The sequence below is a fragment of the Arvicola amphibius genome, chromosome 10 (assembly GCF_903992535.2).
Source record: "Arvicola amphibius chromosome 10, mArvAmp1.2, whole genome shotgun sequence".
Lineage (NCBI taxonomy): Eukaryota > Metazoa > Chordata > Mammalia > Rodentia > Cricetidae > Arvicola > Arvicola amphibius.
Window position 1 is genome coordinate 734,784 of NC_052056.1, and position 26,593 is coordinate 761,376.

The following is a 26,593-nucleotide window of genomic DNA, read 5'->3' on the forward strand; positions in this document are numbered from 1 at the left end:
TGAGTTCCAGACCAATGAAAGACCCTGTCTCAAAGAACAAGACGGAGAAGCTGACCTCTGGCATCCACATGCACATGAACCCATGTGTACAGCATCAGTACACACACACACACACTCTTACATACAACCTCCAGGCGATACCCACACAAACAGAAAAGGAGACTGGGCACATTCCTCCAAATCACCTGCACCATGACCACACTGATGGACTCCAGGAAAATAAGCCAGGACGTTCACAGAGTCAGGCTTGGAAAAATTCTTGGAGCCCCAGGGATTCTAGCAAAGGGCTTCTGCTCACTGCTCCCCTGCTGCAACCCTTAGTGAACCCTATAAACCAAGAGCTGCCCAAAATTATAAAGCCAAATATAGGTACTGGGAAATAGTAGAAGCGTCTATACATTTTAACGCCACCAATTTGGTTGGTTCTGTGGGAGAACTTACTCCTGTTCTGACAGACAGGAGGCGAAGGTGCATGTTGGGGCAGCTGGCCCAATCCCTGCGTTCGGGGGCGTGGCTGCCCCAGCGGAGTAGGATACCCCTTAAATAGGATCGGGGCGCCAGGAGGAGCCCTGTTTTTTCTTTCCCCCGTGTTACCTTCTGCTCCGCTGGACCCTTGGTTCTGTAAGTTCCCTTATTTCCCCTTATATTAAAACTGATTTATTATAAAAGGACTATCTTGGTTATTCCCTAACCCCTCCGACCGCCGGTACCGCTGGTACCCGCCGGTACATTTCCGCCGGTGCCCGCCGGTACAGGTGCAGCTCCTAGTATGTATTCATCTAGACAGTTCCTGAGGGTTGGACACTGGGCCTCGGGTTTGCTAAGCATGCGCTCTATCCCTGAGCTAAACTGTCAGTGCTGGTTTTTTGAAGAGGCAGTCTTACAATGTTAAGGAGGCTAGCTCCAAACTCCTGGCTTGAGGGATGCCCCTGCCTCAGCTTTTCAAATGTCAGAGTCTATGGGTGGGACCACTGTGCTCAGATTACCCCTCAGATTTTAAACACTCAGCAGGGTGTAGAAGAGCCATTCCCTGACCTGAACTTCTCACGAGGGTTAGAGACTCCATGCCCAGGAAGGGTGAGCAATGCTGTGGTTGTTTCCCCAGGGCTTTATGTAACCATCATCAATGTGGAGCAGGGTGGCCATGGTGACAGACCTTGTCCAGCAATCATGGCAGCAAACAGACCTCTAGGAAGGTAGGTTTATGGACACAGTCTGCAAACACATGAGGAGGAAGGGCCATAGGACCTCACAAGCCCTTAAACCCTCCCGATCTTTCCCCAAGATTTCAAACCCCACTCCATTCTACACAGCCATAGGGGATCTTACAAGTACAAAAATACATACAAGGTAAAAGATCAATTAGGGTTGGGGCTGTTCCCTTTTTCTTTTGATTTATAACATCTCCCCTTCCTCTCTTCCCTTCAGTACCTCCCCTTCTCTCCTGCTTCTCAGATTCATGGCCTATTTTTTTAAAAAAAAAATTATTATTGTTACATGTATAATAAACAAATACACATATGAACACAACCTGTTGAGCTCATTTAGTGTTGTTCATATGTGTTAGGGCTGACCTCTTGGGAATGGATAACTAATCAGGGAGCTCATCTCTGGGGAAGACTGATTCTCATTCTCTCTCTCTCTCTCTCTCTCTCTCTCTCTCTCTCTCTCTCTCTCTCTCTCTCTCTCTCTCTCTGCAGTTGCTAATCTCCTGGAAGTCTTTATCAAGGGCTGCAGCCTATGGGATTTTCCCCATTCACACTAGCTCTCCGATGGTGCCTCTCCCATGGGTTGTCCATGCTTCTGGGAGCAGCACCAACAAGCTCACTAATGTGCCATATTAGACTTGGGGTGAGCACTCTTTGGTCTGTCTATTTGGCATTGAAATTTTTGTTTTTACATCTCCCCTGGAAAGTCACACTGCAAGAAATTTGACCCCAAACACCAAGGAAGAAGGTGCTAGAACCACAGTGCCTGTGTAGGTCTGGTTTATCAGTAAGAGTCCAAAAACTGACCATTGAGGGAGCCTGGATGCCTGTGGTCTGAGGAAGGGTTGAGAACAAAAGGAAGATTTTCCTGTAAGACACTGAACCCTCAGGTTTACACCTTTATGAAGCCTGACTGGACTCTGAATTGCCACAGTCAGGGGTAGAGACCCTCAAGTTCTCACGAGAAACTTAAACAGCACAAGAAGCATTTTATGCTAAAATGCGCCACAAGCAAAGTTTTTTTTTTTTTTAAAAAAAAAAAACTTTATAACTGAGACACAAATCAGCATTTTAGAAAATAATCACCTGTAGAAGGAACAGCGGGCCGCTTCCCGCCACCTGGCTAGCTCTACCCGAAATAATTACACGGAAACTGTATTCATTTAAACACTGTCTGACCCATTAGTTTTAGCCTCTTATTGGCTAATTCTCACATCTTGCTTTAACCCATATTTAGTAATCTGTGTAACACCACGAGGTGGTGGCTTACCAGGAGAGATCTTAACCTGTGTCTGTCTCGGAGAGGAGAGCTATGGCGTCTGCCTGAGGCATCTGCCTGACTCTGCTTTCTTTCTCCCACAATTCTGTTCTGTCTACTTTGCCTACCTAACTTTCTGTCCTATTAAAGGGCCAAGGCAGTTTCTTTATTAACCAATGAAAGTAACACATAGACAGATGACCCTCCTCCATCAATCACCTTTTGAGACTTTTATCAGGGAAACCATTTATAGATGAGAGAACATGGCTATACAACAAGCTGTTCACCCATTTTCCTCTTGGGTTTGCATACTTGGATGATGATAGAAATTTAATAAGATTATGTATTTGTTTACATAATCTGGTGTGATGTAGCAGTTAAAATGAATATTAATACAGAATATTTAGAACATATAATACTTAGCAAAGAGATCAAGCTGACAAACATCACACAGAGTTCCACAACAATAACATAAATTGAAAATAAAAAAATAAATCAACTAACAAAAGTCTGTTTTGTTACAAACCTGTCTTAGTTTTACTTCTGTTGTTGTGTCAAAGGATTGCGTTCAAAAGCAGCTTAGTGGAGAAAGGTTTCTTCTGCCACTGTTTAGGGTCACAGTCCATTATTTTAGGGGGTTGAGGCAGAAACTTGAAACATTTGGTTACATCACGTCCACAGTCAAGAGCAGAAGGAGAACGAATCCATGTGTGTCTGTTTTATGTAATCCCCTTTCTGTATTTACACAGTCCAGCACGGAAACCAACGGAATGGCACCACCCACAATGGGTGGCCTTCCCACCTGAATTAATATAATCGAAACAGTCTCCCACAGACTTGCCCACAGGACAATCTGGCCTAGACTCTCTAGTGTATGCTCTCTTCTCTGCAGGTTGTGTTCAAGTTGACAATGAACACGAAGCATCACCAATCTATGGTAGACAGAACTCAAGACAAGCTGCTTTTCCATTTGAGATCCATTTCCCTATATCTAACCCAGGCAGTCCCCTCCTCCACACTGCAGAACAATAGCACTGTCGCTGAAACTGGGCTACAGAAAGTCTTCAACGTATGTCTCAAGGGTTTTGTGGTACCTCTCTTGGGCAACTCATTCAGAGAGGACCGAGTGCTATTTTCAGGACACTCAGGCAAGTTGTGGCGATGCCCTCATGGCAACGAATGGGGGACTCTTGCCAACAAGAGCTTGGGAGCAGCATCTGCAGGCGCCAGATGGCCGCAGGTGATGATCAGATTCAGAGCCAGACCCAGTCAGCTCCACCAGCCTCCATGCCTAACCCTAAAAACCTGTAGGAGGAACGACAGTAGAGAGTAGCAAAGTTCAGGCAAAGCCGTTATGCAGAAACAGATGTCTAATGTAACATGCTTACACCTGTCTGACAAAATAAGGGATGTGTAGCGATCCTAAGAATCCATATCAACTGAGGAGGGGAATTAGCTACATCTAGAACAAACTTTTCAAGAAAATATGATTAGAAAATCTATTAGATTGGACTTTCTAAGTAAGTGTGCACGCCTTATGCACAGTTAGCCCTCTGGGTTTATGGGTCCTGCATCCGTGAATTCAAGCAACCTTAGATGGAAAATATTTGAAAAGATGTCCCTGGATGCAGTCAGCTGTGTCCTCATTGTTCCCTGAACAAGCAAAATGGGAACCATTAATATGGTGTTTGCACTGTATCACATTACTAGAGATACAGAAATGGTTTAAAGTATCTGGGTGGTGAGCACAGGCCACCTGTCCACACAGCACCATTTTACACACAGAGCTCAGGTATCCATGGATACTGATACTTGAGAGGGGTCCTGGGATGCTTTCTCACAGTTTAAAGCATTACATAACTAAGAAGGAAAATCATAAAGATAGAATGTCGAGTCCATTTCTCACAGGGCTTCAGAACTTGGCTGCTGTCACTGTAGTCTCTAAGGAAGGAATCACTCTAATAGCTAAATAATTTGTGTTGAAGAGGAGACAGACACCAGGGTACCTTCTCATAGCTGGCGAAATCAAGTGCGTAAGTGTCAAGGCCTTAAATAGAGTTTTAAACACCATTAAGGAAAAAAACTTGTATTACAGCATCAAACACAGTTCAGAGTAAAATCAGTACAGCTGTGTTGCCCCACTGTGAAATAATATGAATTCACATGCAGCAGTGGTCCATTCAGACAACATACAACATACGGTTATCATACTCCTGGCAGTGTTATGTGCACACAATGCCAGCTGCTGCAATGGAAGGCCTTTGTTTAATAACATTTAATATGGGAACAAGATTTGTGGGAAAAACAGTTTAGTTCGGGAGATTACCTTAAAAGGGGTAAAATATTCAGAGTTGAGAATACTGTGACATTTCAGTGTTGCGGGACGATGCTTTTGTGCCCTGTAAAGATTTGTCACTCCTATTGGTTTAATAAAATGCTGATTGGCCAGTACCCAGGCAGGAAGTAAAGGCGGGGCAACCAGACTAGGAGAATTCTGGGAAGAGGAAAAGCAGAGACCAGCCACCAGCCAGACACACAGGAAGCAAGATGAGAATGCCTCACTAATAAAAATATACTAAGCCACGTGGTTGAATGCAGACAAGAATTATGGGTTTAAGAGCTAGTTAATAATAAACCCAAGCTAATAGGCCAAACCGTTTATAATTAATATAAGTCTCTGTTTCTTTGGGACTGAATGACTGCAGGACAGATGGGCAGGACAGAAACTTCTGTCTACATTTCAGGCCACAGTCTCACATATGAGGCAGGGAAAGGTTTTGGTGGCAACAGAATAAGACGGATTACACATGCCCCAAAGCTTAAAACTCATGGTAAGATTAAAAACATGAGGGAAGTGGGGGGGTGTACAACTTAAACTAGTATTCACCATGCATACATGATTTGATCTTTCAGAGCCCATGCAAAGAAGCTGGGTACAGTGGTAGCACATGCAATCCTAGCACCATGGGGTGGGAACAGGTCGGTCTAGGGATTTGCAGGTCAGGCAGGCCAGCTGAATTGGTCAGGGCCTGGTCAACAAGAGGCCCTACCGTAAAAAGACAGATAGCAGCTTGAAGAGTAACAGCTAAGGTTGTTTTCTAGTCTCTACATGCATGTACACATGTACACACTACACATGTGCACCTATATACACAGGAACACACACACCACACACACACACACACAAACTTGCTCTCTCTCACTCAACTACCAGGATAAGCCATGAATTCCAAACTTCATACAAAGTCAGATAGGAAGTCACATGGTACATTCATGCATGTCTGGGCTGTGTGACTGTGTAGACTGAGTTATCCTTATAGACCAGACATCGTTTTTCCTTTGAACGTGGTCCTTCCACTCTCCAGATGTCTACCACACCTCTGCAGATGCTGGCGCACTGACAGCAGCTCGCCTCAAACTTACCATGATGGCTCTTCCCTCAGAAGAGTCTCAGCGAGGGATGGCCTAAATCAGCTTGGCCTGCGGGCAATGTCTGTGGGAGACTGTCTTGGTCATCTCAGTGGAGATGGGAAAACCTGCCCACTGAGGGTCACACCACTCTCTAGAAAGGGGATTCTGAACTGTGTAAGAGTGGAGAAAGTTGAGTTGTGCACTAGCTTGTGTGCACTAATTCATAGCTCTCCACTCACAACTGTGGATGTGATGTGACTAGCTGCTTCACCCTCCTGCCGCCTTGATTGCCCCTCCATGTGAACTATAACCGGGAACAGGGAGTCAAATAGCCCTTTTGCCCTAAGATGGTTTTGTCAGGCTGTTTCATGACAGCAACAGGAAAGAAAGCTAAGATAGCCTTAAACTCCTGCTCTTCCTGCCTTTATCTTCCGAGAGCTGAGACTATAAACATGTACCATTACATCTATTTTAAGCTGTGCACTGTGGTCAGGCTTGAACCAGGGCTTCCTGCATCCTAGGCAGGCACTTTACCCCTGAGTTACATATCACATCCAACCCTCAAATATTTTGATTTTCTGAGTCAGGTTCTTACTCAGACTCACTCAAGGCAATCCTTCTGCCTCAGCCTTCTGAGTTCTGGGATTATAGGCATGACCCACCACACTCAGTGTGCAAACATTCGCAGTCCCCTGAAAGGCTATTTTGAAACCCTGCAGCCATCCTGACCACCATCCCTGATACAGACTCTCCTTCCTCTCTCTCCAGCAACTTAATCACATGCCTACATGTGGGTTGCCTCCTCTTGGGCCCTTTGGGTTGCTTGTCACCAGCACCTAGTCTTGGATGGTACCAGGTGTGATGTGAGCCCTACCTGGAGCAGCTGCCAATCTGGAGGTTCCATCCCTATTCTAGAAGCTTCCTTGTGGAGTTCCACCCAGGCCTAAGCTGGACTCTGCAGGGTCACTGCTGTGGCTTCTCACACAACTCCACCCAACATGTTCTGAGACAATTATTCCTTGGCCTTGTTATTTTAGGATTCTAAGAAACAGCTTCCACAGACCTCTACTTCTTACTTCCTAACGAAGACCCAGATTTTCATGAATTCTTTCCTTTATTAATTTTGCATCGACTGTCAAAACATTGTAATTCGTGGCCTCGGAACACAGTTTAATGACAGACATGTGCTTAGTCTGCTTTAGCCTCTGGGTTTCATTCCCAGAACCCCCAGAGTAAAGTCAAAATGTAATTCTGCAGCAAGGCTCATGGGCATTTTTATTTCTTGCGTGGGACGTGATTTCAGTGCAACTACAATGGCTAGCACTCGCCAAGAGCCTGCTGTGTGCCTGAGCTGGAGAGCTGTATGTGTGCTGAGCCTGGTGGAGCGGCTGTAATCTCACCTCAGTGGGAGGCTGAGGCACAAGGATCCCAAGTTCAAAGCCTGCCTGAACAACTTATGAAGACGCAGTTTTGAAATTTAAAAAGTGAAGAAGTAAAGGACAGAAGATATAGTTCAGAGGTAGGTACTACCTTAGCATGTGTGCATACCTGGGTTCAAGCCCTGGTATAACATGCACAAGCAACTATGTGGATCACCTCATTTCATTATTCAACAAACCCAAGAGCCATTTCAGTGGTAAGTTCCGGTCACTAGAAATGAGCATTTGCCAAATGGTTCAGCAGCACACGGAAAGCCACGCTGACTGTTCCAGGTGGGTACATTCACCAAGGCCCTCTTCTTAGGGTGCCCCTGTGCCATGCGAGCCACACTTACCTGCACAGGGACTTGCTGCGAAGCCCACCCTCTTCCGAGCTCTGTCAAAGACCACGTAGAACCCCTCCATCACGGTGGCACCAATGACCAGTGCGTTTTTGGAGGAGGAGATACCAAAGCGATAGCATTCATAATTGAGACCAGCTCCCATCATGGGCTGAATGTAGAGCTGTTAGTTGAAGAACCGAGGGAAAGACACAGGACACAGCATGGATTAGACAAGAGAATAAAACTGGAGGTCACACCCTGCTCAGAATCCCCCCCTCCCCCAAGGGTCAAGGGAGATAAAGACAATGATATCATCCCAGGCATCTGGGACATGAGATCAAAAGTGTCTCAAAGCGGGCCCTGTACCCACCAGGGCAGCACAACAGAGCCAACCCTGCTATCAGAGGTGAGGGTGAGCCAGCCCCAAAGTTGTGAGCATGGGAGAGATGTCTCCACTTCTCACCTGTCTTATGGCAGCATGGACAGGGAAATGATGTCCCCCCACCCATCAACACCTGAGGCAGGTGGGAGAGCTGGCCCTGTGGTCATAAGAATAGGAGAGCTGTCCCTGACCCCCCACCAGCTGCAACACTTGGGAGAGCAGGACCTATATCTTGCCAGGGCAACACAATAGAGCCAACCCTGTTAGCACAGGTGTAGGTGAGCCAGCCCCAAAACTATGACCATGGGAGAGCTTTCTGTATTTCCTGTCTGGTAGACCAAGCCTATCTATGACCTGCTGGAGCACATGAAGCGACCTGACCTGCTGGCCCAAGCTGCAAGATCTCCATGACACAGGGAAACAGAAGGATGTCCAGGAAGTATTCTACTGGGGGCCCAGTATCAAATGTGTAGTGGGGACCAGGGGCCTCAAACCAGACCAACCAGTGACTATTTGCAATGAACACTAGCAAGCAGAGATGTATGGACAAAGGGGTTTACAGTAAGACATGGGCCGCACTGCAGCTTCCATGATGAGATTTTTAATTTCTTCCTATTTTTTATTTTCTCATTTTATTTTCTTCCTTTTTTTTCCTCTTAAATTTGTTTATTTGGGGGGCTGGGGTGGCAGAGGGTGGGTGTGAAGGGATAGGGAATGAATGGGATCGAGATATATGATGTGAAAGGCACACAGAATAAATAAAAGTGTCTCAATAAACTTTAGTTCTAAAAGATTTTTATTTTTAATTTCAACCGAGCATATATGTGCACGTGTCTGAGTGTGGGTTTGCATGCATGAATGCAGGGCTCCACTCTGGTGGGCTAACTCTGCAGTTACCGTCTTGCATTGTTAGGTTATCTGTGAGCAAGCACTGTCTCCAAGCAAGGAGTTAACCACCTCTTCTCTAGAGTCTGGGGACCTCAGCCTAGAGTCCGGCCCTGGAAAATGCATGTTAAATGAATGTGTGGGCTGAAGCTTGGCTGGCGTGAAATGGGGCACACAACTTCTGGAGATGTTCTACTTAAGTCAGAAAGAGCTGTGGGATCGTGTGCTTTGTTTCCACAGTAACACCTTGATCTAAGGTTTTAGAGGTTGGGTATGTGTAGAATGTACTGCTCACAGTCTCTGAAAGAACTAACTACAGAGAAGCAGAAGACTATGTATCAAGTATGAAGACACCAGTAGTGGTCAGATGCCATCCAGAGTGTTGGCATCTTTTAGTTGGCCCTTTTGGGTGTCTCTTCCAGGAAGAACTTCAGATAATGGACTTGGGAGACAAAAGCAGGCCAGCTTGAGTATAAGGCTCGTCTGGCATGCACAGTGGGACACTGCCTAAATAAATATGAAATATCTAGACCATACACTTTGTAACTTATGAGAACACTTAATCTTGCTGAATCTCAGCAAACAAAAACAACTTGCCTACTTTAAATCAAAGTAGCACAAATAGACAACTGGCAGTATTTCGGGTGAGAGTAAGCACATTTTCAACGGTATATGAAGAAACTCAGAATTTCCTGTTGGGCTAGAGGATGTTTTAAATTAAAAAAAAAAGTGTGTGTGTGTGTGTGTGTGTGTGTGTGTGTGTGTGTGAGTGCGTGTGCATGCATGCGTGCGCACACGCATGCAACCAAAGTCCTGTTCTAAGATTCTGGTGTCTGACTTCCCTAGACTTTAGGGAGGATTAGGCATAGGCCTGCTGCAGGGAAATGGCTCCACAGTGCCACCTCTGGTGAGATCAGGAAGGACAGCTAACTGGGGCCTTTCCCCTTAGGGACTAGGTCTGTCTTCCTCCATTAACAAAGCCAGAGCCCAGGGAAAGAGGACTGGGAGAGTGGAGAGGGAAACATGGCCCAGAAGACAGAACTTTATTCTGCTGAGCCCCTTGGGAGAAAAAGTTCCTGCTGTTACACTATGAGGCCTGCACTTCTGACAGTCCAGTGTGCTGGTAACATGACAAAGTAGAAAGGGAGTCTTGGCAGATGTCATCAATGTCCTGAAGTTCTTCACCTTTCCCTGCGGATATGCCTTGAGGCTACGTGACTCCGCACAGGGAGAGGGGGAGACGGTGTCCCTAGGTCTAGAATCTAGGTCCACTGCAGGCTCCTTCTGGTGACAACAGGGAGAAAAAAAGAGCCAGTTCTTCAGACTGAATGGGGCTCTCTCCTCTCAGAACCCAACTGTCACCCATGCTCTCTGGTGACTGTCATGTCACTAACCTGACCCCAGACATGTGAGCTGAGCCCATACCATCCCAGGCTCCAGCCAAGACCGGCCTGCTCTCTCCTGACCAGGGCCATATGAAGCAAACTATCAGAGACCAGAAGACCTGTAGGCTCGTGAGCAAGCAACAGTATGGTGGCATCATTGTGGCCACAGGTGCCTCGTCGTGCGTGAAATCTGGTTTTGTGAGTTACACGTGAAAACAAGGAGAAGACCACGGATCCAAGTTCATACCTGTGGTAGGATGGTGATTCGGAAGGAGCGACTGGAGTTCTCATCTCTCAGGTAGATAGAGATCTTAGGGAAATATGCCCATGGCGTTTCAGAATTTGTCCAGCATGCCAGCTGGGCCCCTGTCCAGAAGCCATCAGAAAACTCTGGAATCTAGACAAAACAGATCCTGTGAGAGGCAGGGACTAGCCTGGTACAAAACAGGAAACGGCTCCCTACTTTCCTGGTCCGGTCCCGGCACTAGACGCCCACAGGGATAAACAATGTCTCGTCAGGACAGAAAGACAGGGACATCAGTCTTCTGCAAGTGATGCTGATGACACAATAATTATTATTAAAATGCTAAGACACCAGATCACTTCCTGGGATTAGACACTGTTAGAACACTTGGCAGATGAGGACCTCAGCCTTCCAACACTCCAACCCGTGTGGCAATGTTCCCTTTCACAACACTAGGGAGGGGAACCAAAGCATAGATTAGTTAGTGTGACAACTTCCCCAAGGCCACACAGCAACACGCCTTTAGAAGACGGAAGTTCTGAAAGCATCTATTATAGTTCCATTTCTGTTGCTGTGATAAAATACCCTGACCAAAAAACAGCTTAGGCCTTTGTCTGAACTGTGGGCCACTCCTCTTACAGTTCAAGTCAGGATTGAGAAGCAGCTAGAGGCATTGGAGTCACAGCTGAGAGCAGAGAGAATACTCGCTTGTGCCGCCTTCTCCCAGTTTTCTCTTCTCTTACACAGTCAGGCCCTGGCTGGATAATGGCACCACCCACAATGGGCTGGGTATTTCATATCAACCAACAATCTAGATAATTCTCACAGACATGCCCACAAGCCAACCTGATTCTAGCTAATTTTTCAACTGTAATTCTCTTCCTACGTCTACTTTGTGCCAATATGACAGTTAAAACTTCCCATCATGGCAGCCTCTTAGGCTCTCTGGGGCATTGCCTGCATCGGGACTCCAGGGGTTCAGGACACTAGTTGCTTCCTAATGCAGTGTTCTTCTTAAGCACCCCACCTGAAGACCTCAGCCCAGACCCCACCTCACCCAGAAAGCCTCCCTGACTCCTGACTTAACACTAGCACATTGATCAAGCCCTCTCACTCGGCAGTTCCCTGGGAAGGTTCATGGTAACAAATCTTGCTTCTTGGTGATGAATGATCCTGTACTTGCGCCTAGAACATCTCAGGACAGTGTTCCCTGCAGTGCTTGTGTGTGTATCAGTATGTGGGCCCAATACCTACACAAAGACAACACTGAAGGACACGTGGGAAAAATGAGTGACATTCAGGATCAAAAGGCCACCCGTGTCTCCCATCGAGAACAGGAAAGGCAATGCCACCCACCCACCCACCCACTTCTACCTGCAGGGAAATGAACAGCTTCCTTAGACTTGTACTATCTCAGTTACAGGTGCTGGGCTGTGCCCGAGCCACACGTTGGTGGAAGGAATGTGTCTGACAGAGCTATGGGGACATGTGGCCAAGGGCGGGGGTGGACTGTCACCATTGGAGCTTCCCAGGGGGTGAGAGAAAGGCAGTAGGCAGAACCGCAGCAAAGGTGTTGACAGGAACCTGCCCACTGGGTGCTGCGGCAGGAAGAAAGGCCAGAGGAGTCTGAGGGAGACTCAGTGCTGATGTGAAACAAAGTCTACACTCCATTTACTCAGGTCTGCGCTCAGCAGCACCACAGGTGTGATTAAGTGGACACGCGTGCAGCTCATCACCATGTGTCCTGAGTTCCCTGAGCTCTAGGGGATGGCCAGGATAGACATGAAACCCTAGAGTCACTAGCAGATGGTGATGGGAAGTAAGAGACTCTTCATGAGATCGGGAGAAGCTAGGGCCAGGAAGCCAATCCTGACAAGCAGGCGATACCTACATCCTGAATGCCAGGTAAGTGCTGTGTGCAACAATGGCCCATGCTAGGTGCCACCACCCACTCTCTGGGGGCGTGAAGCCACCTGCAGAGTCATGGTAGACTTGTAAGGTTTCTAATGCAGGTACTAATATATTTTTGTCTTTTACAGAAGTGATGGATCCCCAGTATGTATAACAGGGCCCTTCCCCTGATGAGCAAATCAGGACGGAGGATTTATCATCTTGCTGGACTTGGCCGAGGTAAGAGTGTCTGGGCCTCCCAGAAGTGCCCAGTATTCCAGTGAAGCATATGGCCAGCTCCATTGTGAGTCCCAGACAAACCAGGCAAGTGACCAAAGTGGTACAGGTCAGATCTGGAGGTGTATTTTCTGTTCCTGAAAATATCCCCAGGGGCTGCTGTATTCCAACCTCAGGTCAGTTTTACGGTTGGGAGACACTGTGTAGATTCCACTTTGATGGCGGGTTCTACAGCCAAGGAGGTGCTGGGCTGAGGTCCAGCTGGGATGCAACAGCTGGATGCAACAGCTGGGATGTGGATCTTAGGGCTCCAGAAGATCCCTTTCACGCACAGACCTAGAACCATTTCTTTCTACATCCTGCCTGCACAACACACACAGAGGGACAGAGCTCAGGCCTTATAGTTCCTTCTGGTCTAGATCTAACCCAGGCCAAGAGCATGGCTTCCATGAGCCCTGCAGGTAAAGGGAACCGATGTCCAGAGGCCCTGCACTGTAAGGCACAGGACACTCACACTACTAGAATAAGCTCTACCCAAGGTTGCCAATCTCCTGCCTTTCCTCCCTGATGAAGGTGCTGAGTGAAATCACAGGATAATTTTAGACACAGCAAACAAATGCCGTAATCTTCATGCCTCTTCCTTGTGGTTTGCTTAAGTCATCAGATGCTGAGATGAACTCAAGGTACGAACCCCTCACGCCTCCGCTAACCCACCCAGGCTCATGTGAGGGCTAGTTGTGGCTTGCTGGCTGCACACCTGACACTCATGTGGTCCCCGTGACTCTTGAAAAAAATCCTTCAGCGCTCAGAATATAAAGCCTGAAGGCGCTCACACTACTCCCTCAGAGGACAGACTTATATTTAAGCACTGGGCATATGCTCCTTATTTTAAGTAGGGTCTGATTTTAAGCAAGCATTCTAACTTTACAGCATGGAAAGACTGACTTGGCATTTTTTTGGGTGTAGCAGCCGTTGGCAGAGATACGGATTTGCTCTGGTTTTGGCAGGGCTGTTCAGGACCACTGCCTGACAATGGAAACCAGAACCTGTGACGCTTTCCTGCTGGGTGTTCTTCCTGTATAGATCCAGGTTTCTGCAATTGGTGGAGAGAATAGCTGATGCCTCTCTCATGCCCAGATTTCTGCTGGAATCTGACACACAGACATGGTTATCTGCTCTCCTGCCATTCTGGTCTCACTCCAGCCCCTTGCCAGTATCCCATGCAGGCCCTGGGCACAGCATGCTCATGTTTAGCCATCAAGTGAGGACCTTGAGTAGGCATGAGAAAAATCAAGGGACACTCACCTTTTTCTGGGCACAGGGTGGAGCCAGCATTGCACAAACCAGTTACAAAATCTATCAATGTTAAGTTTTTAATTTAACTACACCTCTGATGCTCATTTTTCCTGTAAATAAGCAAAGATTTGGGCACAGAGAGATTTGATTCCTTAGTTAGCAGCTGTGGACTACCCCTTGCTGCTCTCTCTGCCTGTGTTGAGCAAAGCAACTATCAGCCTAGCAGACAGCCTGACTGCTCTTCGCTGGTATCAGCCACACAGAACATTCCAGAGATGCCTTCAGACTATGCAAGGATGGCAGGGGCTGCCCACTACTAAAGACACTGCCTAAGCCAGGGCTGTTTGAAATATTTACTACAAGACTTTTCTGTTGTGACAAGCCCGGATGAATTCCAGATGATCCTGTAACCACGTCTTCCCTGGCCAAGCAGGGAGAAATTCCCCTGGTAGTCTAGAAAAGGTATTGTTTGGAGAGGTGCTAAGAGGCAAGGCTTATAATTGGTCCCAAACAAATGGCTGCGATTGGTTCAGAGCAAATGTCTGTTAGTGATCACACAAATGCTGTGATTGGCTTAAACACCCCTTCTTGAGCTGTACAAACAGGCTGTTCCTGTTCAGGCTCACACAGCAATCGGCTGGGAGACCTACTCGGGGGCTCCTCCCCTGGTCCCAATAAAAGGCCTCTCTCTAGAGGGTCTTTTCTTTCAGACTTTCAGAAGTGTGGACCAAGCTGACATGGAGAAACAGCAGCAGAGGGCAGCACCAGAGACATTGCGGAGTAAGGGAGGCAGCAGGCAGCCCAACAGCTGGTCAGCCACGCTGTGTAAGCTGCAAGGAAACTGACTGCTTCATGGAAGAAGTGCTGGGCACCCTGGCCTCTCAAGTAGCCTTTGATGGGCCACCCAGCCTAACAGCCAAGCTATGAGAGAAGTCACGATGGAAGAAGGGAGAGGGATGTTCCCAGGTGGCAGATAAAGAGGACAGATGGAGCTATACAGAAACAGTCTCAACAAACCCACAGATGGAAGCGGGGGTCTCTCTAAGGGTTCCCTGCTACCAAATAGAGGAAGCTGGAGGGGATTTAGTCTTACTTGGTATGTATTGAATACGAAGTGTCCCCCCATTTCCTGGGCTTCTGGGAAGTGATTCAGTACTAGGGATCTGACCTGACTGACATTACTTCCTTGAGGGTTTCAGAATAGCATGGCATTGTGGGGAGAGCATTAAGGTAGGAGGTGCAGTCCAGCTAGCAGAGGGTACTGGGGAAGGGTCTAGAACTTTGTCTTGCCCTGGCCCTCTCCTGTATTCCCTTTATCTGCGTCCTACATGGTATAATATGAGCTTCTCTTCTGCTCTGCCTCAACTTCCCCACCACAATGAGCTGACATCTCTGAAACCATGAACAACACAAATCATTCTGTGAGGTATTGTGTCCTAGCAATGAGCAAGCCACTAATAAATACACACCCTTTGACACCCGCTGCTGCATAGACTGATTTTTTTCATGTGTGTATGTGATAGGAATGAGTGAAAGCATGCATGCTTACATGTGTGTGCTCATATATGCAGGTACAATTGCAAGTGTGTATATGTGTGGGTTGCTGGCTAGTTTTACATCAACTTTACGCAAACCTGAACATATCTGAGAAGGACCGTTAATTGATGAGCTTGTGGGCAAACCTGTGGTACATTTTCTCGGTTGATGATTGATATAGAAGGACCAAGTTCACCATTAGTCGGACCACCCCAGGGCAGGTGGTCCCGGGTGCTATAAGAAAACAGGCTGAGCAAACCATGGGGAACAAGTCAGTAAGCAGCACCCCTCCATGGTCTGTATCAGCTCCTGCTTCTCGGTTCCTGACATGAGTTCCTGCCCTGACTTCTCTCAGTGATAGATGGTAACCTGAAAGATGACTCAGTGGCTCTTCACTCTATTGGGGTAGGGTCTCTTGCTGAACCCAGAGCTCACCAATTCCAGCTTGTCTAGTGAGCCAGCCTGCCCTGAGAATCCTGCCTCTGCTTCCCGAGTGCAGAATTCCTGAAAGCCACTACACTTGCCTGCTCTGACATGGATTCTAGGGCTCAGAATCCCAGTCCTCAAGCTCACACAGCAAGTGCTCCATACACGGAGCCATCTCCCCTGCCCTGGACAGGCGTTTTTGGTCCATACTATGGGTCTGCACTGACTGGAAAGTTGAGATGATGCTGGGAGAAACAGTAGGCAAGCATCAAAAGCTATGCTGGTTTTGACGGCTAGTCTTGGCTGTCAGCTGTCAGTCGTTGTTGGCTTGTCACGAGTCAATCTAATAGATCAAATATATTCATTCTATCAGTTCTGTTTCTTTAGAGGACCCTGACTAATATACTGTTCTCAATCAGGATATGGCCATGAAACAATGTTACTTTGGCCAACTGGCTTGTCTCCTATACAATGTTTAGACGCCATTCCAGTTTGGATGAAGACTGAAGAAGGAGCAGATTTGGGGTTTATTTGTTTTGTTTTAAAGGACACGAATACAACTGTGCTTCCCTGTAACTTTAGCACACAGTCATGCTAAGTAAGTTTTCATACCCAGGAAAGCAGGAGGAAACAGTGGTGGTCCCCAGACTGTAATGGAGGGGACCATTCCTCTCTCTTGACACATCACAGCCATGTGTCGTCACAGCCCAGCGCTTCCCTCACAGGTCTGCGGTGGTGCTGGTGTGAACACACCTACGTACTGACAGCTGTGGAAAGGCAGAGCGGCGGCAAGCAGCCGTGTAATTGGCTTACACACTGACACGCCACACTTTCCAAGGTCATTTTGTGTATGACACTTACTGCACGGCCGTATGCTGTGTTACACAGCAGCAGGTGTAAACGTGGTTTTAAAGTTTCATTTATTTTTTAGATTTTATTATTTATTATTACTGTGGGAGAGAACACACATGTGGCATAGCATCCATGTGGAGGACAACTTTGTAGAGCTGGTTCTTTCTTTCCACCTTTCCATGGGTTCTGGGGATCCAACTCAGGATGCCAGAATTGATTGGTAAGCACCTTTACCCAATGAGCTACCTTATCCAGGTGAGTCTGGTTACTGGTATACCCCATAATGTCTACATAAGAAGCGTATCACTTGGCAATACTGTCCACAGACCATATTTCTATCAGAAAACCATATTTCTGTAAGAAGCATATGATGTAATCATGCTGCAGATAATTTTACCCCAGATTAAAAAAAAAAAAACTCTTGTGTAAACTCAACTATTAGTTAAAACACTGGAAATACTGCACACTCAGAACCAAACCCTCTGAAGTTGACATGAAGATATTGTTTATGGATAGATTCATATCAAAAGGTAGCTTCATAAGCAACAATTTACAAACAACTGCTCTTTAAAATCTTCAGAACACTGGGTAATAGTCCAGAGACTGAAAACACACAGCTGTGTCCTGGAACACTCCCAAGTACCTGGGGACTCACCAGAGATGTGCGTGCCACAGCTTCCACCACCGCATCGAACACCTTCTGGGGCAGGCGCAGGAGCGTGGTGCCGCTGTCCACAATGGCCTTGTCCGCATTATACTAAAACAAGGAAGGGGAAAGCTCTGAGCACGGCTGCAAATCTCATCCATTGCGATCCCATTTCCATCACTGTGTCTGTCACTGACAACTTCAAGCAGCCGCAGTAGCTCAGGGTGACTATGAGTCATTTTATCTCCAGAGCTCAGGAGTCAGGGGGCACCCATGTCTCTGCTTTCCCTCCATAGATGAACTATCTGAGGCACAAGAAAGGAACGGGACCACAGCCCAGAGTTCTCAGGCAGAACTTTTTGCCTTCTTGGAGCTGTCCAAGTTGCCCTTCCCTCATGATGGGCAGAGGGATGGGCCACCAGACTTTAGAGATTAAAATGATCCTTTTAAAAGTCACTTCTACAAACTATTCAAAATTCACTTTCCTATTATTTGACCTGGGGAAAAAGAGAAGGACAACTCTAGTTGGATACCTATTTGCTTTTGAGAAAGAAATTTAATAACAACACAAACATAACACACAATTTGTACTCTATTTTATTTGATACAAGCCTGGAGACTTCAGTGGACTTGGGACCCAACTCAACAGTACTGGGGTAGACCAACATTTATTACAGGTGTTTGTAATCATGAGAATTCAGGGCAGTGTGGACACATGTGAGAGTCAACAGGAGGGGAAGTGCTACCAGGAGCTGTATAGTCACTGAGTGGTGAGCTTCAGAAGCCATTTGAAAACTGGCACACAGGACTGAGGATTCCTCAAATTGTCATAATTTTAATAACATAACACAAAAGAAGTCAAATGCAGTGTGAGACTGGGTGTGTGGCCAATGTGAGATGCGTGCGTGTCTTCCTGGTGGCATTGTTAAGCAGCTGCACCTTCTGGAGCCTTAAATTGTGTGTGTGTGTGGGGGGGGGGAGGGTTGCCCCAGGAGGATAAAGCTAATGACAGTTTAATCACCATTTTCTGTCCTGATAAAGGTTCTTTTCAACACAGTTGAGGAATCGTCTGGCCAAGATGACCAGGGAAGATGAAAATGAAGTTGGTCACTCTTCAATATTCAGCACCTATACTGATTTTTCCAGAGGCTGTAGTGTGTGTATGTGTGTTTGTGTGTGTGTGTGTGTGGTGTGTGTGTACACATGCATGTAATTTACTGATATGAACTCATCATGGATAAAGGCTGTGTCTTCCTGTAAGGATCTTCTGAGCTACCCTGTAATATGACACACCTTATGAGTTCATGCCCAGGTACTGGTTAAATACTGAGTCTTCTCCAGCACCAACAGGCAGAATCCAACAGAATTGGAAGGTTCTCACCTCTCTACAGTCCAGGTTGAGGCTCTGGCCTCCGATTTCCAATTTCAGGATCTCTATCTGATAGTACCATTCCTCCTTAATTGGGGTATACCAGATGTCTCCTTTATACAAACTTGGTTCAATCCCACCCAGGACCTGGGAAGAAAAACAGTTACAAATGAGAGGTAAAAACTATGTGGTTACATCAGTAGCTTCCAAAACCCATTCAAAACAGTACCTGCACTTTATTCTGATGCTCTACAGCTAATGGTGATGCTTCAAAATTCCCTATTTGAATATTTTGGGGAGGGTGTTAGTCATGTTCCACAATACTTTGCCCTAGTCTGACAAAGATGCTCCACTGGTATCCTAGGCATTGAGATCCACCTTCATGGTGCTGAGAGTTCCCTCAAACAAATGCAGCAGAGTAGTTAACCACTCTGACTGGCATTGATTTACTGCTTCAGAAGCCAGAGATGAGGGAAACAACCTAAGATTTCCTAATCAAGACATTGTTTTGCAAAAACAATGTTACCCCACAATCCTAGGCCTCCCTGCCCCTTCAGAAAGAGACAATAAAAGTGTTTAGGGCAGGTGGGCTGTTAGCAGAAGGCAAAGACTGGTGCTGATCCTGCTGCAGTGAGAACAGGGACTAGAAACACCTCCCAAGGAGAGGTCCTCCTTATCTTCTGTATTCTCCCTTACTCTGCAGGGAAGGTTGCCCTGCACCATCCCAATGGGGTACACTGCCCTGATTTCATTTCCCTGTACACATTTTTTTCTGGGTGCTATGCACTTGTGTGTGGGTGGAACAAAGAGGAGGGAGAAGATGGGAAAGTGGCTCTTTTTTCCATCAAGTGCATGGAAACCCTAGGTGTGTATGCCCTGCTTAGAAGAGGACCACTTGCTGTACCTCCCCACTATCCCTTACTTGCTGGTACATCTTCTCATAGATAACCAGCTGCTTTGTATATTTTCAAAGGACAATAAGACAACTGGAGTGGGGTTTAGAGAAGCAATGAGAATCATATTTTTAGATGGCTGGACCATTATCCATCTTCTAACAGTTGTATGACAAAATTTACTAAATTACCATTAAATCCTGCTCTGGTGCCTAATATTTAGTGGTGGTTAACCATTTCCTATATGGTGTCTGACCAGTACCTACATTAGACTGTGCTCTAATAGTTCTGATTTGTTTTTAATAAAACAGAAACCCCATCAATTTGTGATTTTTCATCCCTTTAAGACTGAAAGATACCCACAAGACTACCTCCGTTGGTACCAGATCCAGCTACTGGCAATCCAGCCCCACACATCTGCATGGAGAAAATGTCCGGAATCTTTGCTTGGGCCACCAGGGAATCAAAGAAGGTCTCCAGAGAACTCGATGGCTGCAGAAAGGTGGGGGAGACAGTTACTACTTTGTGACCACTGAGTGTAGTCAACATCCCTCTCCTTTGATAGTCTTGGACTTCCTGCTTCAGAGTCTTCATGGTTAGGAGGGGATAGAAAGGGAGGGAAGACAAAGGGAGGGGGTGGAGAAAAATATATAGCTCAATAAGAACAATTTTCAAAAAAAGGACATTTGAGAGGAGTTTTGATGAGGGACAATAATGATGGCCTTCCAGAGACCTTGAACCAAACCATCATCCCATTGGGATGACCATTCTGTGGGTCTGGATGTTAGGACAAAAGGGGTATACTGTGTGGCACACAACAGCTTATGGTACCACTAGAATGAATGAAGAGGTGTTGGAAAGGTGGAGGAGTGAATTGGTTTCTTTTTAAATTAATTCGGTGGGGCTTACTGCAGGGATGAGGGGTAGATAGGGAGGGACTGGGATGTGAGTGGGTATGGTGTACATGATATGAAATTTCCAAAGCATCAATAAAAAATTATGTTAAAAAAGAATCTTCAGGGTAATCAACACACATGCTTGAAACAGGGTGTGATTACTCAGAAGTCTCCCACCTTGCTTCCTCCTGTATGGCATTTGAGGTGATACCACTAAAGTATTTTGTGTCCAGGAGCTATTGGGATGCTACCAAGCTGTTTATCACCGTATCAAGATAGAAGGTGGTGGTGGGTTACTTATTTGGGCTTAGATACAAGGGGTAAGAGAACACAGTTACTCTAAGAGCCCTACCTATCCCCAAAGCCATCCAACATACAAATAACCATTGACCTACAAGGACCAGGGACCCACATCCCAGTCCCAGGTATTCCAGTCATCATGGGCTTCAACGGTCAGGACACTCCTCAATGCAGGATTACAGACTTCCTTTGCCTAGTGCCTCTCTATGTGTTTGAAGGACATGTCACAAGAGTGTCCATGGTGAGGGAGGCATTCTGTAAACAGCTTTGGGCTAGGACAGACTAGCAGGTGCCATGAAGGAAGTTAGTTTAGACTTTGGCAACGGAGAGATAACAGGGCTGGCTACCATGAGTTGCCAGAATTTTACTGTTTGCTTTCATCTGAGACAGAATTTTACTATGTGGCCTAGGTTGCTCTTCAACTCAGCAATCCTCTTGATTTGATCTTGAGAATAGCTGGGGTCACCGGCATGCAGCACCATGCCTTGCTTGGGTTGCCAATTTCTCCAGACAAATGCAATGCTCAGCTGTGGCAGGGAAACCCTCTCCTGGTCACTCTGAAGGAATAGCTGCTTACTAGTCATGAGAATTCAAGGCTCCAGCACGAATGAGATAGGAGCCTCCCACCTCCTCAGTCCATTCTCTGGCTACCTGCTCCTTCTGTCTCTGCTCCTGTAATCCTACTCTGGATTTAGCACCATCTCCCCAAGTGATTTCTGCAGAAAGGCTGTGTATCTGGATGGACTGAGAGCCAGAGTTCACCAAGGGGTAGCTGGGATCTGGTGGGGCACATGGCAGGCAGAGGATGAGTGTTTGCTTCATGTCTGGCCAATTCTTGGACTGGTCCTGACTAGTCTGACTAGTTTTTTTGTTCCCTTTATCTGGCAACTGTGACCACAGTTGCCTGTCAGACTTGTTCTGGGGGTTAAGAGGTCCCAAGGTCTCTGCATGGAAAGAGCCTGATATTACAAGTATTTGACTACACTGTATAAAGATATGTCATTGTGATTGGTTTAATAAAAAGTTAGGTAGCCAATAGCTAGGCAGAAGGTATAGGTGAGACTTCTGGACAAAGAGAGCTCTGGAAAGAAGAAAGGGGAAGTCTTTGGCTGGATGTAGAGGAAGCAGGACATAGAAGAAGAAAGGTAAAAGTCACAAGTCCTGTAGCAGCATGTAGATTAATTGAAACGGGTTAATTAAAGTTATACGAGCTAGTTAGAAACAAGCCTAAGCTAAGGCCAAGCTTTTAAAATTAATAATAAGTCTCTGTGTCATGATTTGGGAGCTGGTTGGTGGAAAAGAGAAAGACTCGTTACAACCCGACACATGCATAGTTCATGGTGTTATTTTATGAGTCATTCTGTCCTTAAGCCTTGGGCCTCTGAATCCCTCAAGGACCGAAAAATCTAGAGTTGGTCAGAACCATCCCTGAAAGATCCAGATCTAAGGGGTGTACAATGGGGGCTGGAATCTGCAGCATAAGATGCCCCCTAGTGGTTGTGATGCATGCCTTACCCACCAGGCCACCCACACGAGGACCACCACCCAGTCCTCAGCCAGCCCCACTGTTTCAGGGGTAAGACACCTGATCTAGGCTACCCAACTGGTCCTTCCAGATGCACCCCACACCCTACAGAGAATATGACCCGACTCTCCAATGGTCCGCCTGAAACTAACCACCAGAAATCTTGGGATTTCACAGATGAAAAGATAAAAAGGTCATGCGGAGAGTCTGGAGCCTCCACAGAAACCCCAACCAACGTAATCTGTTCTCATGAAGGCTTTACACGTTATTAATTCCACCTAATTGAGGCTTGTTCTTCAGAATAATTAGCATTAAAATCATCTTCTCCTTCATTTCGACCCAAAGATATGATCTGCCCAAGGCCAAGGTGACACTGTCAGCAGAGGGGACTTAGGAACCCAGGTTCCAGGCCAGTCTTCACATCTACGAAGTCTGTCCACGATGCCAAGGACAAAGGAGCTCTTGAGCCAGCCCTAGCTCTATAACGGAGTGAGAGTGGCCTGGAGCTCATGCTTCAGTCAATGCTAAAGCTCTTCATTGAAGCAACCACATGTGTAAAAGGAACGCAAGGGCTCACAGGGTCTGCCTCATGGAAACATGAGGTGCATGAATGGCTGTCTTGTGATGCCCTCTGCCTGGCGTCTGACAAGCACTCGGTAACCCGCTTCTCCAGGAGACTCCAAGGGCTTGTAATTCCCCATTTGTTGCCCACACACACCACTGTTGAAAGGCTGGACCTGAGCACACATTCCAGAGGGTGGGTGAGCAATCTTTTCTGGATTGTCCTGAGCCAGTCAGGTCCACTGCTTTTGTGGCTATGCATTTCCTTGCACTAAGCTAGGGTTCAACGTTTAGGCCTAAGCCACTGAGCCAGGGAGCGGTGCCCAGCAGCAGGGCCAGGACAGGTGACCCCTTGTGCTTTTCTCAAGGGCATAATACCTGCCTATCTCCCAGATACAGCCCTTCTGGGAATCCGCCTGCCTCTGGCAACTGCCCCAGGTAGACCCTCCCCTGCCTACCCCCTTCTAGAAAACCATCGTTTCTTTGGATTGATCTAAGCACAAACATTGGATATGACCCAATCCTGTCTTGGGAAGGCTCTGATTTTGTAAGCACAACATTCTGGTGTTTCTCCCTGGTCATTCCTACAGGGGCTGGCTTTCCACAGGGCACCTGATCACATACCAGTTGCTGGTGTCTCCCCAGGGGTCCCCAGGGGTGACAGGACAGCATTGGCCTCAGTCCTGAGAGAGTACTTCTAACATTGTGATGGTTATTGCCATTCATAGGCCTTGTCTTCATACGATCCTAAGAGATTAATTACATGTATGCTTCCCTTTAATGTCACCCTCAATATTTCTAAGCAAACTCCACAATCTATAAGACTCACATTCTGATAATTTTTTTAAAACAAAACAGAAATTAAATATTGTTTTTGTAAACAGTAACAAAACAACAAAAAAGAGCTGGAACTATGGCTCAACTGGTAAGGGGCTTGCTACATAAGCAGGATCATGAGCACCTAAGGTTGATTCCTCAGAACTTAAAAGTCAGATATAGCGGCACAAGCCTATAATAAAGCGCCAGGGGTGGAGAAAGGGGTTCCCTGCGGTGAGCTGACTGGCCAGCCTCACTGAGTTGGAAAGTTTCAGATTCACTGAGAGACAGTCTAAAAAAATTAAGGCGAAGAGTAATTGAGGAAGACACCTGATACCAACCTCTGGCCTCTATTTGTTTGTATGATGCTCACCCAACAACACATACACACATGTGTACACATACACACACATACATACCAAAACAAAAACAGAAAACTAGCATTATGTCTTAAAAAAAAGCTACCCCAAGCTGCAAACATGCCTGGAAACTTCATTGTGTGAACATGCGTCTCATTGGCTTTGTGACTTTCAGCAGCTACCACCCAGGACAGCCCAGGAGCCCTGCTCCAGCCTCTTTAATAAGTTTTCACAGCCCCATCACCTCATCTGATTAATTTGAACGGAAGGACCTGCCTTACCTTGGCCAAGGCAGCATAAGCAAGTCCGAGAATTCCATTCCATTTAATCCCAGGCAAAAAGAAATTCTCAGACTCAAAAATCGTGGCAATGTTGACCAGGAAAGAGCTGTTGAAGCCTTTTGGGATGGCGACAACGTCCTCACCCACGAAGCCAGTCCAGCTTCCCTGTGTGTACTTCACAGTGACATCAAAGCCCTTGGGGTGGTATGTGCTGGATCTGCAGAAGAAAAGAAAAGTTTGTGGCATTCTCTCTCTGGGCCTATGCTCTTTGAAGCACAGCTGTGGTCCAGCTGGTCATCATGGTTCACAGTGCTCTTTACAGTCTACAGGAAGTGATGCTCAGGAGAAAGCGGTGTCCATGCTGACCAATGCTGACCAAGGCACCATTCTCCACAGACACAGCATGGGCAGTTTGGGAACTGTTGCCATGCCACATGGAAGGGATGCCATGAGGTCGGCATGCAACCTTGGAGCTGAATCCTTCACCCATGCTTGAGTCAAAGCCCTGAGTCAAGTGATTAACCTGGTCATCACTTTTTCTGAAAGACCCCCAGATCTGGGCACACCCTGGGCTATCTGGCTTTGCAGGGTCACTGGGCTTGAACTCTGCAACACAGGAAGGGCAGGAGGTTCCACTAGCTTGTCTCGGTGTGGGATTGAGATTCAACTAGCCCATGTCAAGTGTCAAAATCCAAGCCCCTCCCAAACCCAGGCTTTTATGAGTCCCCTAATGTCACAGCCCTTCCCTGATGCCGCTATCATAATACAGTTGACTAAACTGATGGTATCCTGTGGGGCAGAGCACACTGTGGTGTGGTGTGCAGCCCTGAGGGTAAGAGGTACTGAGACAGAGTCACAGAAGCAGTCAGGCAGTGGAGCAGTAGATGGGAGTGCCTCCTCTCCAGGTTCTCTGTGAGGAGAGACAGCATCTAAGGACATAAAATATCAGGTCATGATGAGTGAATCTGAATAGTTGGGGAATAAACAGAGTGGCAGTGGAGCAAGCAACTTGAGGTGGCCACCCGTTGGAGACCGCAGTGGAGACCAAGGACTGAAAGGCTATCTGGGAGAGGACACCCTGTGCCAGGCTCTGCAGTCTCTAACCATGAAAGGTCATTCTTACACTGTATTAGTCTCCAGTTTCTGTGGGGTATGGGAAGAGACCCAGGGAAGACAGTGAGCATTCAAACCACGTTCCCTGAAGAAAATCACCAAGTTCCTAGCAGTGTGTCAAATCAGTGAGCATTTCCCAAGACTCCTGTTTGCTCACAATCTTATTCCACTGAGTTTTAACATTAAGTCTGCAACAGAACCTCAAGTTAATACATCTGTGCTTTATGCACAAATACCTTTTATAATCAAGAAAAGAGACATGAAGTGAACACTGTGTGCACAAACGTGATAGTCAATCTTCATCAATAGGGCCAGGTGGGGAATCACCTGAGAGACACACCTCCACCAGTGAGGGTTTTTCTAAAGAGGGTTGGATGGTGTGGGTGGCACCAACCCATGGGCTGGGGTCCCAAGGGTTAACGAAGAGACATGAACAGCAGCATTCACCTCTCTCTGCCTCTTGCCTACAGTTGCAATGTGACCAGCTGCCTCGTGTTCCTGCTGCCACGGCTTCCCCACCACAATGGATGGTGTGACAGTGAGTGCCAACTTGACAGATCTAGAATCACACATGGGAGCCGGCCTGTCCACATGCCTGTAGGTGGATTGATAACTCTGATTAAGTTAACTGAGGTGGGAAGGCCCGCACATTATGGGTGGGACCAGTCCTTGAACAGGGGGATCTCAAAGCATACAAATTGAGAAGGTGAGACAGACAGGTATTGTTCTCTTCTTTACTACGGATACGATCTGCCGCCTCGCCTTCCCCTCCATGACTGAACTAAAACAAACCCTGCTTCCCTCCCTTAAGCTGCTTTTGTGCACAGATTTCATCAGAGCAAATCAAAGACAGGAAAGCAGACTGTGAAACAAAATAAATCTTCCTTCTTTTCTAAAAATCATAATTGACTTTTAATTTAAAAAATGTCAGGAAGCAATTTCCAGCATATTTTCTAGGACTACTGCAATAGCAAATATTTTATATCAATTAATTCCAATGAAGCGATGTCCCCCCTTTTCTTCTTTTAAGGCACTATTTCCAACTGATGGGACATGAGTCCT

The 26,593-nt window shown here is 46.7% G+C and overlaps 1 protein-coding gene across 1 annotated transcript in view; it reads right to left on the bottom strand.

Annotated features, from left to right (window-relative positions):
* Bace2 (beta-secretase 2) overlaps positions 1-26,593 on the bottom strand; it is an 81,040-nt gene that overhangs the window by 6,560 nt on the left and 47,887 nt on the right. The window contains exons 3-8 of the mRNA XM_038345661.1: positions 24,419-24,635; positions 20,044-20,172; positions 18,800-18,934; positions 17,428-17,529; positions 10,539-10,688; positions 7,652-7,820 (exon numbers count right to left, since the gene is read on the bottom strand). Coding sequence (XP_038201589.1) covers positions 7,652-7,820; positions 10,539-10,688; positions 17,428-17,529; positions 18,800-18,934; positions 20,044-20,172; positions 24,419-24,635 — 902 coding nt within the window. The remainder of the gene's footprint in view (positions 1-7,651; positions 7,821-10,538; positions 10,689-17,427; positions 17,530-18,799; positions 18,935-20,043; positions 20,173-24,418; positions 24,636-26,593) is intronic.